Raw genomic sequence first — 15,640 nt, 5'->3', positions numbered from 1 at the left:
CTCATTGAGGTATTTAAGTCTAAACCTTCCTCAGAAGGTAGTGAGAGACCTAGTGTGCCGGTTTAGACTGTTTCACACGTGGAATCTGTCAAAAGGAATAAGCAGGCACTTTTGTAGTTGGAGCAACACATAGTACTTTGGACTGCAACCTACACATCTCTTTTCTGCAAGTGTTGCTTATTTGCACACCGCCAGTGAATGAACTTGGGAGCAGCAGTGTATATGCAGTGTTGATCTATGATGCGCACAGATTTCAGTCAGGCTCCTTTTTGCATGTACGGAGGCTCATCATGGTCAGTCTCTGTGAGCTAATTGAGAGGAGGGAATGATGTGCCAAGCAGAAGGATTTTTGTCTTTATGCTTGGAGCTATTGCTGACAAAGTGTCTCTGCTCTTTCTCAACCAGACCAGTGCATCGTGGATGGTATCACCTATGATGTGAACCAGACCTTCCACAAGCGTCATGATGAGGGGCACATGCTGAACTGCACATGCTTTGGTCAGGGCCGGGGGAGATGGAAATGCGATCCTGTTGGTAAGTCACCAGCTGTTCCCACTTACCAGTCACTCTGAGGCTGTGAAGAAACTGGTTTCAGTATGGTCAAACTAGTCTGTGAGTTTGGGCCCAGTCTTTGCCCACTTTCTGCTTTCAGCTGCACAATTGCAAAAGCAGAAGCAGCACTGGATTTGCTGGAGCTTAAGTGAAAGGGCATTCCTAGTTTTGATGACATAACCCAAGCTTATCAGATGTGCCACACAAGTCAGTGATGATGCAGTAGTAATGGATTGTGGCAACATACCTCTTACAATGTGGCAGATTGTGATAAAGGGGTGTTATAGCACCAGGGTAGGGGACCATTTGGGCAGATCCTGGTATCTGAGCTGTTGGCCTAGCAGGCAGTGTTCCCAGTCTGAATGCTGATAAAACAATATACAGCAAGACACCGATTCTAGGATCAGTTTTCTTTACTTTCTGCATAAAATCTTCAGGTCTCCTCGTTAAACTGAGAAAGGAGCACCAGCCTATATTAACTTACCTTGGACTAAATTGATTTTTTTGGCTGCCCTTTGTTCTGGCAAGGAGAGAAAGCTCAGGATGAGAACACATGTTAACAGCACTCTGGAGGTTAGCTAAAACCATCATGCTTCTCTGCAGGAATGAGATTGCACCTCTTCTGCCTCCCCCACTTCCCTAGTGAACCTTGATTGGAAGATAAGACCTGGCTGTTTGGTTTGCAATTACTAAATCCAAGAGAACTTCAAACTATTGCCAAGAAAATCTGTTAAAAAGTACTAGCAGTTAAGTTCTGCTTTATTTACAGCAATATCTGTACAGGTTTACTGGGGAAACTTGGATTGTAAAACTCTTGTAAATTACTCCTTTGAAAGAAGGTGGCAGGGAAATGGTTTCAGCTATCTGTAAAGGTGTAATCATTTTAGTTTTGTTGGCTCTCTCTCCAACAAGGCTTCTGTTTTCCCAAGCAAGCAAAATGCTGGTCCCCTCACTGAAAGTTTCCATTGAGCCAGAAACGCAAGCATAGGTCAGCTACAAAGCCTTCTGAAGTGCTGGTGCTGTATTGTATTTACCCTAGTTATGCTGATTTCAGCATTTGATCTTGATTTGTCCTCCTTTGGCTTATACAGTGGTAAATCTGGAAAGATTCTGCTGAAAATAAACGGGTCACTTTGGACTTAGAAAGCATAATTGAATTCTGCTGAAGCCGGTAGGACCTTTGCCATTGATTCCCTTGAGAGCAGCATGGTTTAATTTTGGATTAGAGATGAACTTAGTTGACTGGAGCAGAACTGGCATTCACAATAGTTCACAATCCTTTTTTTGAAGGAACACCCCACTGACTTCTCTGGGAAACTTGCCAGGTGGATGGCCTGTACTTAACAGTGTCTTAAGAAAGAGGTCTCAACTGAATTAGCCCCCTAGTATGTAATTTAACACGTGCAGTGGTGTATCTAGATCTTTGATATGAGATTAAATTTATGTTGCCGCTTCAGCTATATTTGCAGATGCAATGTTACATTTGCAAATTTGGTGTTACAGTTCTTTGTGTCAAAGTCTCTTGTGATTTGCTCTTCTGTTTTTGGCCTAGAGTTTTTTGCTATAGTATCAGTAACACAGTGATTAAACTGCCTCTTTCGTGCCTTTAGATCAGTGCCAGGATTCAGAAACCCGTACCTTTTATCAAATTGGAGATTCATGGGAGAAGAATGTCCATGGAGTCAGATACCAGTGCTACTGCTATGGTCGCGGCATTGGAGAATGGCGTTGCCAGCCTCTGCAGACCTACCCTGGTAAGAAACCCAACTGATAAGTAACTTACTTGCTGACTAAGATGTAAAGAAAGCAATCTGTCCACATCTCACCTGTTCAGGTTTCTGTACATTATTCATTTTAAACAACCGTTTTGCCCCCCCCACCGTAGCAGACGCAAACAGGCATAATGATTATATAGAGAGGGCCAGGCTGTTAACAGCTGCGTCTGAGGCCAGGCTTGGTTTAGAGAATGACTACAAGGCACAGCTCGGGTTTACATTGCCTCTTGGTATTTAGCAATAGCACATCTGCAACCTTCAGTTTCTGCTGCTTAACTCCTACATGTGTAGTCTTCCCTTTTCCATTCACTACAGAAGCAAAATCCACCAAAGACCAAAACATTTTTCCTGATTGGTGCCCTGAAGAAATTACATATTTGAATTTTTCTTTGCCCTGTCAGTTCCTGTCAGCCTGTTTATTGGCTTATTCTGTTTCAGTTCCTTGAACAAAACATAAGGGGAACCTCTCTACTTTCCTATTTAAAGTTACAGCTGCCAGTGTCTTAATCTGATTAAGGTGAAATATTAAGACTGTTGTGGCTTCTCTTTTGGGAGAACACTGTGCTTGTTGTTGGTTCCCCAACCCATCTCTGAACATAAATGTGGAGGAAATGCTTAAGGTCTGGCTATAGGAATTGCTGAGGTGATTCTCTGCTTCATATCAAGATAGGTTAGGAAGATTCTGTTCACACACTAGCTGCAATGTATTTATGCCCTATGTGCCCTGCAAGGTAAGAAAGGGAATGTGAGATTCATTCAGAAAGAGGGTTGAAGAGGAATAGCCCATTTGAAGTCTATTGCAACAACAGGCTTCATCTAAATAAGGTGAGCACCACTTCTCTGTGACTTGCTTCACACACATCATACAGAAGGTCTTTGTGACAGCTCACGTTGAAACTGACCTATACCCAGCAGTGCTGTCAATTGATCGCATTTCTATCAGTGGCAATACAGCTAGTGAGCCAGAGAGAAGGCAAAAGAACACTTGGCAGAGAGAGATATGGACTTGCCTTTCTTTTGGGCAGCAAACTAAGGAAGACAAGAATACAAAGCAGGCCTTCTTTGATTGTTTTTTTTTTGTTTCTTTAATTTCTTACTGGGGCTTGCTGAGGGTGTGACTCTGTCACTCTGCTTAAACACACATTTCCCTGAGCTATGTGAAATATGCACACCTCTAGACTGGAGAGCAGGGCTTTGGGCTTCTTTAGGCATAAGAGTAACTGAAAATATGTAAGTCAACCAAACATAATGTTTATGAATGTAGTTTTGAGGTTAGGTGAGCTTTGAAGTTTTCTACCTGCATGCACAGTTTTATTTACCTGGAAGTCCTATTAGATATGGAGCAGATATAAAAATTACATATTTGTCCAAATAAATTATAATTAGAAATGTTGAATGGAGGAGGAGGTGAAGGTATTTAATGGCTAAAACAAGACACTTTTGTAATTCTTTGGGACCTTCAGAGAACTAGCACAAGGACAGTGTTGCTGGGTGTGCAGTGAATCCTCTGCAGCAGGGCTGGGAGGGACTGAAAGGAGAACCATCAGATCATAAAAGCTTTCTCTATTGGAGAGCTTTGTGGCAAAAATGTAGCTGAGCCTGATCTATCTAAATACAATTGGTAGACTTAAGTGTTGTAGCACTACTGAACTGTAGTTTGTGTGCAGAAGACCTGCCTCACTACCTGTGGAGTGCTCCAGTTTCATGAAAATTCAGTGTTTCAAATCAACTTATTAAGAAATTTAGAAAAATAGTGAAAGACTAGAGTCTCTTTGCAGGGTATATTCAATGTTAAATCAGGAATTTGTCTTTACCATGCCACAAGATTAGACCTGGATTTGTCAGATATTTCTCATAGTTTTTTCTTGTTCTCCTTGCAGAAGATACTAGTGAAAGTAGTTAGTTGCTGAGAAGCTCCCTCTCTTTGAACAATACAACTTTGCTATGCAGACTTCTTTCTATACTAGACCACTCTGATTTTTCTGTTTTGTTTAACTCAAGAAATGAACCTAAAATTCCTCCCCCCCCCCCCAATATATTCTAATTCACCACTTCTGTGAAGCAGTGAGGATAAAAAGACAATGACAATTATCTCCCATGTACCAAAATAGTATGTGAGCCGCACAACTTTCTTGCATTTCGATAACTCCACAATGAAGACAGAAGGCACATCCAGTGTGTCAAAAATGGCAATTCTTTCCATTTTTTTCTTTTCCCCCTCTTTTTTTTTTCAGGGTCAGCTGGGCCTGTTCAGGTTATCATCACAGAGAGTGCAAATCAGCCAAACTCCCACCCTATCCAGTGGAATGCTCCTGAAAGATCTCACATCACCAAGTATATCTTGCGCTGGAGACCCGTGAGTACCACATGCAACATCATGCATTCACCAAAAATACTTTGCTGGCTTTTTCTGTTGTCTGAAAGAGGTGGCTGATAATTCCAGCAAATTTTAGATGCTCATTTGGTGCCTGTGTCCTCTTAAAGTTCCTGTGAGGATCAGAGACCACCAGTGCTTGATGTTTTCCTGCCCAGACTTTACTGATCACTGTATTTATGAAGTATCTTATTAACCAAACCACTAGCACAGTAAGCAGGCATGTCTGTATCCTTCCACAATTTTAACTCAAGTTAATCCTTGTGGAAGTGTCTTTGTCCTAAGAAACATTGTTTTAATACCACATGTGTCTCCAGAGATAGAGGGAAAAAATGGGTAGGATATGAAGATCTAAACAGCTAGGATAGGATTAAATAAATGGTCATCTTGCATATTCTCTAAAGTCTAAACCAAAGCTAGTTACCCTCTCCTTATTGACTCATTCATGTTTGAGGAATGATTTGGTTTAACCCATGCAGATGAGTTGTGTTACAGTTCCCCTGAGTACAGCTTCACAAAAGACCACTTAATGATTAAGAACATTAGTACCTCCATGTTGCCTGTTATTAAGAGAACAATAAAGGCCCTGATCCAAAGACATTAAAGGCACTCAAATCTTTTTACTGACTTCAGTGTATCTTGGATCAAGTCCTGAATGAAATGGGCTTTAAAGCACTGGAGAACAAACCTCAGAGGATGGAGCATTATTTTAGAGCTTCCCATAGAGTTCAAATGCAGGGTAGAAGGGAGGAAATTTTCTGTATATTGTTTTCAGATGATGGTTTAGTGTTATTGTGTGCTTTCCATCCATTCTTTCGTGCCTTACTGTGCTTTTGATAAAGGGGTGAGTTTAGTTTGTGTTTTACAAATAATACCTCCTTTAAAGGAAAAAGTTGAAAGATAGGTTCCTTTTCAGTTTACTTCAGTGAAACTTAATCACCAAAAATGTCATTAGCCCTGCTTCCTGGCATACTTGGCTCATCTCCTTGGACTTGATTCCATCTGTGCATTAGTCATGCAAGTCATACCTGTGTTAGAGTGTCACAGAGCTTCATAACAAAGTAGCAGGTTAGGTCACTAGATATGTGTGCTTGCAGAATAGGGACTCTCACTATTTGTCTGTGTGCTTACAGAAAAACTCTGGAAGGCAGTGGAAAGAAGCAACTGTCCCTGGCTACCAGAACTCCTACACCATCTCAGGCCTGAGGCCTGGTGTGATATATGAAGGGCAGCTCATCAGTGTTCAGCGGTATGGCCACAAAGAAGTCACCCGCTTTGATTTTACCACAACCAGCACCACAGCAGTGACAAGTAAGTTGAACAGTGGGCATCCAGGCAAAACTCATCTCCATCACACAAGTCTATTTTGTGCATCCCAGTTAACATGGAAGTAGTGATGGTTTATTAAACTTCTCTTTATTCTCTCTCGTAGGCAACACTGTTTCAGGAGAGACAACTCTTCTTCCTCCTGTGGTTGCTACTTCAGAGTCAGTCACTGAAATCACGTCCAACAGCTTTGTTGTCTCCTGGGTTTCTGCTTCTGACACAGTTTCTGGATTCCGCGTTGAGTATGAGCTGAGTGAGGAGGGTGATGAGCCACAGTATCTTGGTGAGACAATCTCTCAGTCTACTAGACCAAAGCATTGCTAAAAGTATGTCACTGTTTTCTGTGACAGTCAGCATAGCTAGTGTCAACAGTGGGGATCTTGCTGTACTAGAAGGAGTATGAGAACAAGACAAGTAGGTAGCAAACCCCCTTCAGAATACTTCCCCAGCATCCTGCAGCTCTCTAAGCCAAGGGATGGCAGATTTGTATGGGTGGATATATTTATTCCTTTCAGCACCATGAATTTGTCCAGTCTTTTTTCCTTTTGAAAGCATGTAAACTTACTGGCTTCCACAGCATCTTAAAGTGAGCAGCAGTGCAGATGAGAATAGAACCAAATGTGCTTTCTGAACCTACTGCTGTACCTTTGCTATACCTTTTTCCTTCCATCAGAACAGACAGAGAGAAATGTTTCACAAATGCCCTCTTGGCTATTTGTCATCCCATGGATATCTGTACAGTCTACTTTGTCAGTTGTTTTATTTGGATCATATCTTACTCATCTTTGATGTGACAATTTAGCTAAGCTGGAAGGCTGGTTAAAGATGCTGAACTTAGATCTAGAAACTGAATCCACTTTTCCAACATCTACTGTAGAGCCTGTGTCACCATACATAATTTCATCTTGACTTTTTCCGCCTGTTTCCTGTCTTAACCATGGTAATAGCAACATCTCACAGGGATTTGAGGTCATACTAGCTGTTCAAACATAAATGCGATGGGAGAACAACATGAGAAAATAACAATAATTCCTCAGCCTAGTAATTCTCCCTGGGCTGGTGCTCCCCTGAATTCACAGGCATGGACTCATGAGCAGAAAGTGGCTTACACAGGGACTGCCAGCACTGTCACCACCTCTCTTGTCTGCACACTGGCTGCCCAGGCAGCTGAGATGTGTTGCGAAGCAACTCCTGAGCTCATCTGTGTACAGGCAGAGGCTTACAGTCAATTCCCAATTTCCCTTAAGGTGCTTGGCTTCAGTCTGGCCATTAAGGAGCTGCTTCATGGGGAATTTTCTACATCTGGCATGTAGGTGGACATCTGGGGGAAAGGAGGGAGGAGGGAAGTTCATCAGCCCATATAATGTTGTTCTTCTCCACTTACAAGTCAGTCTTTCCATATGACCATGTGAAAATTTTTCCATACATTTCTGTACTGAAAATAATAACAGTCTGGGTATGCAGTGAGCACTCAGCTGAGATGGCTAGATGCCAGCACAGTGCAGGGGGCTGCCGCTCAAGTTGCCTGGCCATATCACACACCAAGCCTTTCTGTGCTAGCTGTTGTCTGCTTGCTAAGTATGGAGAACTGTCCTGACTCTCCACACAAGTTGTTTTGACGTGGACTAAAGAGACATTGCAGAATGATTGATGTTCTATTGCAGGAAAACTGTGATTCAGCCCAGATTAGAACAGAGGTCTTAAAATGATTTCTTCTGGGGAAAAAGCAAAATGATAGAATTGCTAAGGCAATCTTTTCTTTACCACCTTTCTCAGATCTTCCAAGCACAGCCACTTCTGTCAACATCCCTGACTTGCTTCCTGGTCGCAAGTATATTGTTAATGTCTATCAGATCTCTGAAGAAGGAGAGCAGAATCTGATCCTGTCTACTTCACAGACTACAGGTATGTGTGGGTGGATGTTGCTGCACTTAGAAAGCTGCTTACATTGTTTTAGCAATAAATTGTTGTTACCTCTTATCCTCACTCATGCTGTCCTCTTGTTTATTCCCTTAAACAGCTCCTGATGCACCTCCTGAGCACACTGTGGAAAGTGTAGATGACACATCAATTGTCATTAGCTGGAGCAGACCACAGGCTCCAATCACAGGTTTGTGGTCCTATTCTGATAGCATCTGAAATCTAGACAAAGGAGAAAATGAAGTGTAGCTCTGGGACAGAGGGCTGGTGCATAATTCTGCCCAGTCTGAGAGACCAGCTGGAAAGCACATGGGCAGCCTAGCATTTGCTTGCTTCCATTGTCCAAAGCAGGCAATTCAGGAGGCTGGATGCAAAACTATTCCTTCTAGATTGGTGTTAAAGAAAACTGAGCTCCCTGACCTTCTCTTTGTATGTGTCATCCAAACCATCCTGTAACAAGCTAGAAAAATGTATAGACCTAAATCCACATCATAACTAAGAAATATTCTAAACCAGGTCAGATTAGGCTTTGTAGGACACTATGAATGTATCATCTGTGGATGAGATATGAGCACAGGCAAACCAGTGGTCCTGCTGAAGTTCAGGACTATTTTCATGAAACCTCAGCTTGGGGAGATCAGTTTAGCTCCTATTTCTAGCATTCCTTGTGCTGGCCTGCTGATTGTGAGAACTAAATGGACTTCTCTTGCTTTAGGCTACAGAATTATCTACACACCCTCTGTGGAAGGCAGCAGCACAGAGCTCAACCTTCCTGACACTGCAACCTCCGTAACACTCAGTGACTTGATGCCAGGTGTTCAGTACAACATCAGCATCTATGCAGTGGAAGAAAATCAGGAGAGTACTCCTATCTTCATCCAACAGGAAACCACAGGTGTCCCACGCACAGGTAATGATCACCATGTTCCGGATACCAGCCACTGAGTTTTCTGTGGGTACATAGAGCCAAGTGACAATGCAGGCTCGCACTGCCCTAGCTAAACCAGTCTTTGGACTTAGTTCTGCTTTTTGGCATCGTTGTGGTTTTTAATTGTAAATGTCACTGGTATTCTAAAGTCAAGTCACACTCACGAGTTGACACAGTCAAGCCACAATTCTGCATTAATAGGGTTGTAATTTCTAGGGGCTGGACTGCAGGTAGGTCAAAGATCTGGCCTTGCGTTGTGTCCGTAGGAAAGAAATCAGTTTTCTAAGCTGTCTTAAGAGTGTTCTGCTAAGAGATTCTCTTAAGAGCCTGTTAAATCATTTTGTCCCAGTATTTAGCCTTCAGATGTTTAAGGATGTGTACTTAGATACCAGAAGACAAACCCAAATGGTTCACCTGGCTTCTTCTTCCAGTCCTAATCACTGTCATTGCAGTTGGTGAGGATGGGAGATTGTGCAGCACTGATGTACCAAAATAGCAGCAGGAAATCAAAACTTGGGGAACACACAATTAAAAAAAAAAAAATTGGCTTCAGGGTTCTTTAAGTATCCAATTGGGTTGAATAGCCAAACCAGAAGAAAGCATAGTGAAAGAGCTGGGATCTGGTGTGGGATCAGTGGAATTTGATGGTCCTGCAAGTTGCAAGCACATGTTTTCAAGTGGGAACCTACCAGGAATGAACTCAGCTCAATGATTTTATGGTTTGGCATCTGACTTCCAAAAATGTGCATTGGTTAACCTTAAGGCAGTATCAGTCCTAATCTGAAGAAATTTCATTTGAACATAGGAATTCAAGGGTGCAGTATTGTGGACCAACACAGAGGGAACTGGATTTTGTCTTTCAAGAAAGGCCAGATCAGCCCCTGTACTTGTTTAATTATAAAAGATGGATTTTAAGTTAATTACAGACCTTCAGAACATGCAATGTGTTTTGAAAACCCTCAATTTTAATTTTAAAAGGATGTTCCTGTTTCCAGCCCCTGGAGTATTCCCTTCTGCCCCCAAGCTTTTGACTCTGTATGTATTTGAAGTTCTGTGGTATATTACATCTGGTCTTTTACTTCTTTCTGAGACAGTGCAATAGCTTCTAGGGCTGAGCGTATGTGATACTTACAACTATGTGGTGACATTTTGAATTGTAGCCTTTTTGGCTGGGAATGTGTGTATATATGTTTACAGTAAGGTTACCATGATGTTTTTAATTTGGTAAATACTCTTGGGCTAGCCATTGTTCCATCAAAATTAACTTTTTTCCTCCCATGTAAACCTAGAGCTGCTTCTGCCAATTGCTACAGACTCCCTTTAACACTGTTCTGTTGCTCTGTTCACAGATGAAGTTCCTCCACCCAAAGATCTGCAGTTTGTGGAGGTTTCTGATATCAAAATCACCATCATGTGGACCCCACCACAGAGCCAAGTGTCTGGCTATCGAGTGGAGGTGATCCCTGTCAATCGCCCTGGCCACCACGGCCAGAGACTGCCTATCACCAGGAGCTCTTTTGCTGAAGTTGTTGACCTGCTGCCTGGAACAACCTATCTCTTTAAGATCTTTGCCGTGAACCAGGGAAGGGAGAGCAAGCCATTGACTGGAGAGCAAACCACCAGTAAGTGTCTTTCCTTCATGCTTTTTTTCAGCCTTTGAAGTGCAGATTTCTCTGTCTCTTGGAGAAATGTGCAACAGTTATAGCCCAGGAGGTATCCCATAACTGGGATGACAGGGCTGGGAATTCATTCAGTCAGACAATGATCTCTTCAGCAGATTTATCCTCCTTTGGGGCTTTTCAATGGGAGTTTAACTTTCATGGCACTTTAAAACAATTTCATATGGCTGGAATTCAACTTTGTTATTACTGACTGAGAGTTGATGGGCCCTGCAGTTCTTTCACAGCACAAGAGTTCAGCCTGTGGGGGTTTTTTGTCCTTTTTTTTTTTTTTTTTTAGGATACCTTGAAGCAGTTTTCAGCTTGACTTAGGAGCCTTGCTGAGATTGCTCTGAAAATCCCTCTCTCCTTTCTGACAGCTACATACCTCTTTGTCTTCACTGCCAGTAGTCAGAGTCCTGCATGCACATGTAAGGACAGGCCTTGTGAGCAAAAGGGCTGCATTTCAGCTCTGCCAGGTCAGGCATTGTTTTCCACAGGCTGTCTCAGCACCCCGGAAATGTCACTATCCTCCCAGTGAGACCTGGGGAATGGGTTTGCAGTGACCTCAATGGATTCTTGACAACAGTTACGGGGAGCATATATATTTCAGGAAGAGCTGTGCAGGATCTCTCAGAACCTGACTGCTAAGGACTTAGTGGCAGTGCAGCATGCCACTAGTGTGAGGCAAGATGACAAGCAAAGTAGTCTGTCAGGTGTTGCTTTTTGCCTTGCAGAAGTGCAGAGGGGAGCACATGTAGGCTTTCAGGTGGAAGAGGAGTTGAACATGGGTTCAGTTGGTTATCTCTAGTATTGATCCAAGAAAAGCAAGTCAGACAGAACCTGGGATGTGGTTCATTTGACCAGACCTATTCATTGAGCAATAGAAGAGTGACTTCTATTTCTAGAAATGACTGTTTATAGAAGAGTGTAGTGTTCTTTGACTGGGTCCCATTATTCAAAGGACCAAAATTCAGCAGTGTCCATCTGCTGCTGTTCTGATACTTATTGCTGAGAGCAATTTTTGAGAATTCAGCCTAAGAAAGATGAGAGGGAAGGAAGGAAAGGAAGTGGGATAAGTTGTGAATACAGCTGTGCTTCTTGAGAGATACTATTTACTTACATTTGTGAAGTTACGAGACATGAATAGGGTCTCTCTCTCTCTCTCTTACCATCTCCTTTGACTTCTCGGGGAAAATGGGATCCTTAAGCTTGTCCTTTGGCATAGGTGTCTGATTTAAGTGTAGCATAGAGGTTGTTAACACCCTCTCCTTTAAGTCAAGTTTTCAAAAGCAAGGGTGTGACTTAGGAGTCTGAACCCTTGGAAGCATTTAAAGAAGTGCTCAGTTCCTAGTTAGATCTGTAATTTTTTCTGATTATTTTCAGGAGCCAAGGCTAGGTATAGAGTCACCTCTGAAAGTCCACAGAAAGGTGTGCATCAGGGCACAGACACTTGATTCAAGCACAGGACTGGTTGCAAATATCTGGAATAATTTTCCATAGGCTAAGATTATCCATGTAACTGCTTTCCCTAAACCACATTTCAGAAAGTATTCACATAAATTGCATCCTGTAATTGAAAGTCCTGGGAAACAGAAATCATTTAGAGTTCCCAAGGAAAGCCCTGCAGCAGAAGTCTCTTCCCACGGTGTAAATGCAATTCTCTTTTTGACCTTCCACAAATAAACTCTGTGTGTGTGTGTGTGGCTTTTTAATCTTCCACTTTTAAGTATGGGGAGAGGAAGTTGCAAAAGCTTAATGTAGTTGTGCAGAAAGGAACTGACTATAGGCTACAAAGTGGAGGAAGATATGGTCCTTGTCAGAGGAGACTGAGAACACATTCAAGTACCAAAGAGAGAGACAAAGCTGTCAGTCTGTGAGATGGAGGTGGGCCTAAGGTGGGCCTCATCCATTGTTTTTTAGAATGATCTCCCCCATCTTTGCAAGTGGTGGAAGAAGGAACTCCTTGCTGCCTTTTCCCTCTCCCCTTAAAAAGGGAGAAAATGATTGGAGAAACAATAGAAAGGACAAAAAACATTTCCTGTTGAGTCACTGGAAGAGTGATGAAAACATTAATTTTTATCACAAAAATGTTATTTACTCAGGGGAAGGAAAAAGCACTTGTCATCAAAAAAAAGAGCGTTGATGAAACCTCTTTTCACTGCTTTTGATTTCAATATATGATTGAGGCCTAGAAAAGCTGGGGAAACTTGTCTTGTAGCCATTAGGTTCGTCACTGCAGCTGGTGCTACCTTGCTTGCTGTAAAGGCAAGTTGCTTATTTGTCTTTCCCCCTCTGAGCCTCATCATGTCTCAGCCAAAGGTAGCAACACCTCTGTCATTCACAGGGCTCCAGTGCAGTGCTGAAGAGGCTGCGTTGCTTCAGCCTCATGTTTATGTGGTTTTCTGGGTTATCAGTTTCAGCAGCTTCTGAGGGGCAGCAACAGAGCTGTTGCATGAGTCCCATGGGGTGGGCATGCTTAGAATTGTTATGTAGTCAGTTCCATGGTGGTGTTGTTTTTAAGTAGATCTAGGAACTGGTTTTATGTGGAAAGTTGCTGACTGTTACTTATTTTTGCAGTAAAATGACAGAGTGGGGGTGTTTTGTTTTGGGAAAAGACTTTGAGAGTGTAGGGAGTAGAACTGGGCAAAGATTTAAAAGAATAAATCTTTCTAGTGGAAAAGAGCTAAAGATAGGTTTTTGTGTGCATGCAGACAAGTCTAAACTGAGCTGCATTTTAAAAAATGCTCACACTCATGAGAAACTGCTGAGATTCCTGAGCGAGCTGGGGTCCATCTGTCTTGCCTCAGCCACTGGCCTGCCTTCCCATGGGGTGGCATGTATGGCAGCCACTCAAATCACTGCAGCCTGCACCACACAGGTCTGCCTGGCCCAGAGTATTACCGGATGGCACTGAGGCATGGATATAGTTATTTCATTTCTGTTTCCAGCTCCCTTCCATGGTCCCCACCTTCTGTTTTCCCTACTGTTAGACATGTGCCCTATGTGAGAAATAAAGGCTCTACAACCTCCTGTTACACACCCTTTTTTTTGGTAACAGGCATGCTTTGGGAGTAGGAATGAAGTAGAGATACAGCTGTACAGATGGAAAATTGACGCATGTTCTGCTTTTTGTTCCATAGAGCTTGATGCTCCCACCAACCTGAGATTTCTCAACACCACGGAGCATTCAGTGTTAGTGTTGTGGACACGGCCCCGTGCTGTGATCACAGGATACCGCCTGACTGCAGGTCCTACAAGAGGAGGTCAACCAAGGACCTACAATGTGGGACCTTCTGCCACCAAGTACCTTCTCAGGAACTTGCAGCCTGGCACTGAGTACACCGTGTACCTTGTGGCGGTTAAAGATGACTTGCAAAGTGCCAGAGAGACTGGAGTCTTCACAACGTGTAAGTGTAACCAGGCTTGTAGTCCTCTACCCTGACACCCTGGCCTTTCTTCAAAACTTGTGCTGAAAGTGGCTGTTGTGAACTGGTTTACAGAAGAAGCTTTCTGAAGTGGCATCCCAACAGAAGTGCTTGGGAAATATTTCATCTTCTTCATTCCTTTGGCAGGAAAAAGAGAATTATTTCCATCAAAAAGCTTCTAGTAAAATATATGTCAGCTTTTTGGTGATTAAAATCAAAAGGGAGAACTTATTTCTGGTACCACCATTTTTGTTTAACTGAATGACAAAGAAATTTAATTTTACATGATCTTTCCATTTGTTTGGTTTTGGCATGAGGAATCAGGAAAGCAAACAGCTCCCTTCAAATAGGAAAGGAATAATTAGCCTGTCATTTGTATAAAGCTGAAGGCAGTCATTTCTCAAGCCCAACCTTACCATCTAGGGCAGCTCAACTGCAGTTACAGAAACTGACACAGTGTGTTTTACTCTTCTTTTATTTCTTCTTTTTTGTTTCAGTCATCTGTACTTGTGCTCTTGGCTTGGAAGAAATATTAAGCAAACTTTGGGAGGATAGGGAGTTCTATAAGAACCCACACATACTTCTAGAAAGAACAAATAGATTGGCTGTTTAAATAATGATGTAGTCATCATATAAACTAACAAAATTCAAAGCTCTCCAAGCCCCAAACCACATCCCCTTTTCAGAAAAGAATGTGGTTTCTTTTAGAACAATGTGAAATTTAAATGAAAGTTCAAACTGTTAATCAGAGTAGCACTGTTGACATTGGCAAGATGCTCTTTTGCTGACAGACAGCCTTATCTATAAATATTTCTGCATTAGGCTATGGTTGGATATCTCAGATGAATATTGCTTATTATTGCTCAAATGAATATTCTGTCTTATTTGAATGAAACCAGTCCAGTTTAGGACTACAGTTGAATAAGACAAATCATCATTGTTACTAATGAGGTTAATTTAGATTAAACTCTGAAGTTTTTCAAACTGATTCTGGGGTATACAAAGGCTTTGGCTTCTATGTGATGTTCCTGACCTATCAATGAGACCACAGATTGCTCAGATTCTTTGAGCTCCTTTTCACTCTACTGACTTCAAAAGAGTTAAAGATGTTGGTGAGGGACAAGATGGTCCTAGCTGAGACAGCTGGATGACAGACAAGGGTATAGTGTTCTACTGACTGAATGGTGAGTGAAGGAGAAAAAGAAGAGGTTTCTTGAGAAACACTTCAGATATCATGCCAAATTATTAGGGTTGAATGCATAGGGGACTCATGAGGCCCACTTCAGTATTTTTGTTTTCCTTGAGACTAACAAAAGCATTAGCTGTGATGAAACTTGCATGCTGTGTCAAGCTCAGCAGCAGACAGAATTTGTCAGATCTCTCCCAAATCACTGGATCTTCAGCACTTACATAGTTCAGCACTTCCTGCATAACTCTTGTTATCTGGACTGCTGTTAGTATGGTTCTCTAACAGTATGGGCCATCAGAGTGGTGAGACTTCAACTACCTCAATTCATTTTACAGATCAACCTGCTGGCTCTGTTCCTCCTTTTAACACAGAAGTGACTGAGACTTCTATTGTCATCACCTGGACACCCGCCCCAAGGATTGGTTTCAAGGTAGGAGAAACAGAAGTCCTGTGTTTTTCCCCCCTCTTACTTCATTGTGATAGGAAGCAC

General features: G+C 42.3%; 1 protein-coding gene across 6 annotated transcripts in view; it reads left to right on the top strand.

Annotated features, from left to right (window-relative positions):
• The window catches only part of FN1 (fibronectin 1), a 55,343-nt gene that overhangs the window by 14,490 nt on the left and 25,213 nt on the right, over positions 1 to 15,640 (top strand). For all 6 annotated transcript variants that reach the window (XM_054171802.1, XM_054171824.1, XM_054171816.1 and 3 more), the window contains exons 11-21: positions 406 to 534; positions 2,163 to 2,306; positions 4,562 to 4,683; positions 5,835 to 6,012; positions 6,134 to 6,310; positions 7,804 to 7,932; positions 8,048 to 8,137; positions 8,663 to 8,857; positions 10,225 to 10,497; positions 13,677 to 13,943; positions 15,486 to 15,580. In XM_054171802.1, coding sequence (XP_054027777.1) covers positions 406 to 534; positions 2,163 to 2,306; positions 4,562 to 4,683; positions 5,835 to 6,012; positions 6,134 to 6,310; positions 7,804 to 7,932; positions 8,048 to 8,137; positions 8,663 to 8,857; positions 10,225 to 10,497; positions 13,677 to 13,943; positions 15,486 to 15,580 — 1,799 coding nt within the window. The remainder of the gene's footprint in view (positions 1 to 405; positions 535 to 2,162; positions 2,307 to 4,561; positions 4,684 to 5,834; positions 6,013 to 6,133; positions 6,311 to 7,803; positions 7,933 to 8,047; positions 8,138 to 8,662; positions 8,858 to 10,224; positions 10,498 to 13,676; positions 13,944 to 15,485; positions 15,581 to 15,640) is intronic.

The sequence above is a fragment of the Dryobates pubescens genome, chromosome 2 (genome assembly GCF_014839835.1).
Source record: "Dryobates pubescens isolate bDryPub1 chromosome 2, bDryPub1.pri, whole genome shotgun sequence".
In the NCBI taxonomy this organism is placed as follows: Eukaryota; Metazoa; Chordata; class Aves; order Piciformes; family Picidae; genus Dryobates; species Dryobates pubescens.
Note: the sequence above shows the minus strand (reverse complement) of the source record. Positions and strands in the feature narration are given on the sequence as shown.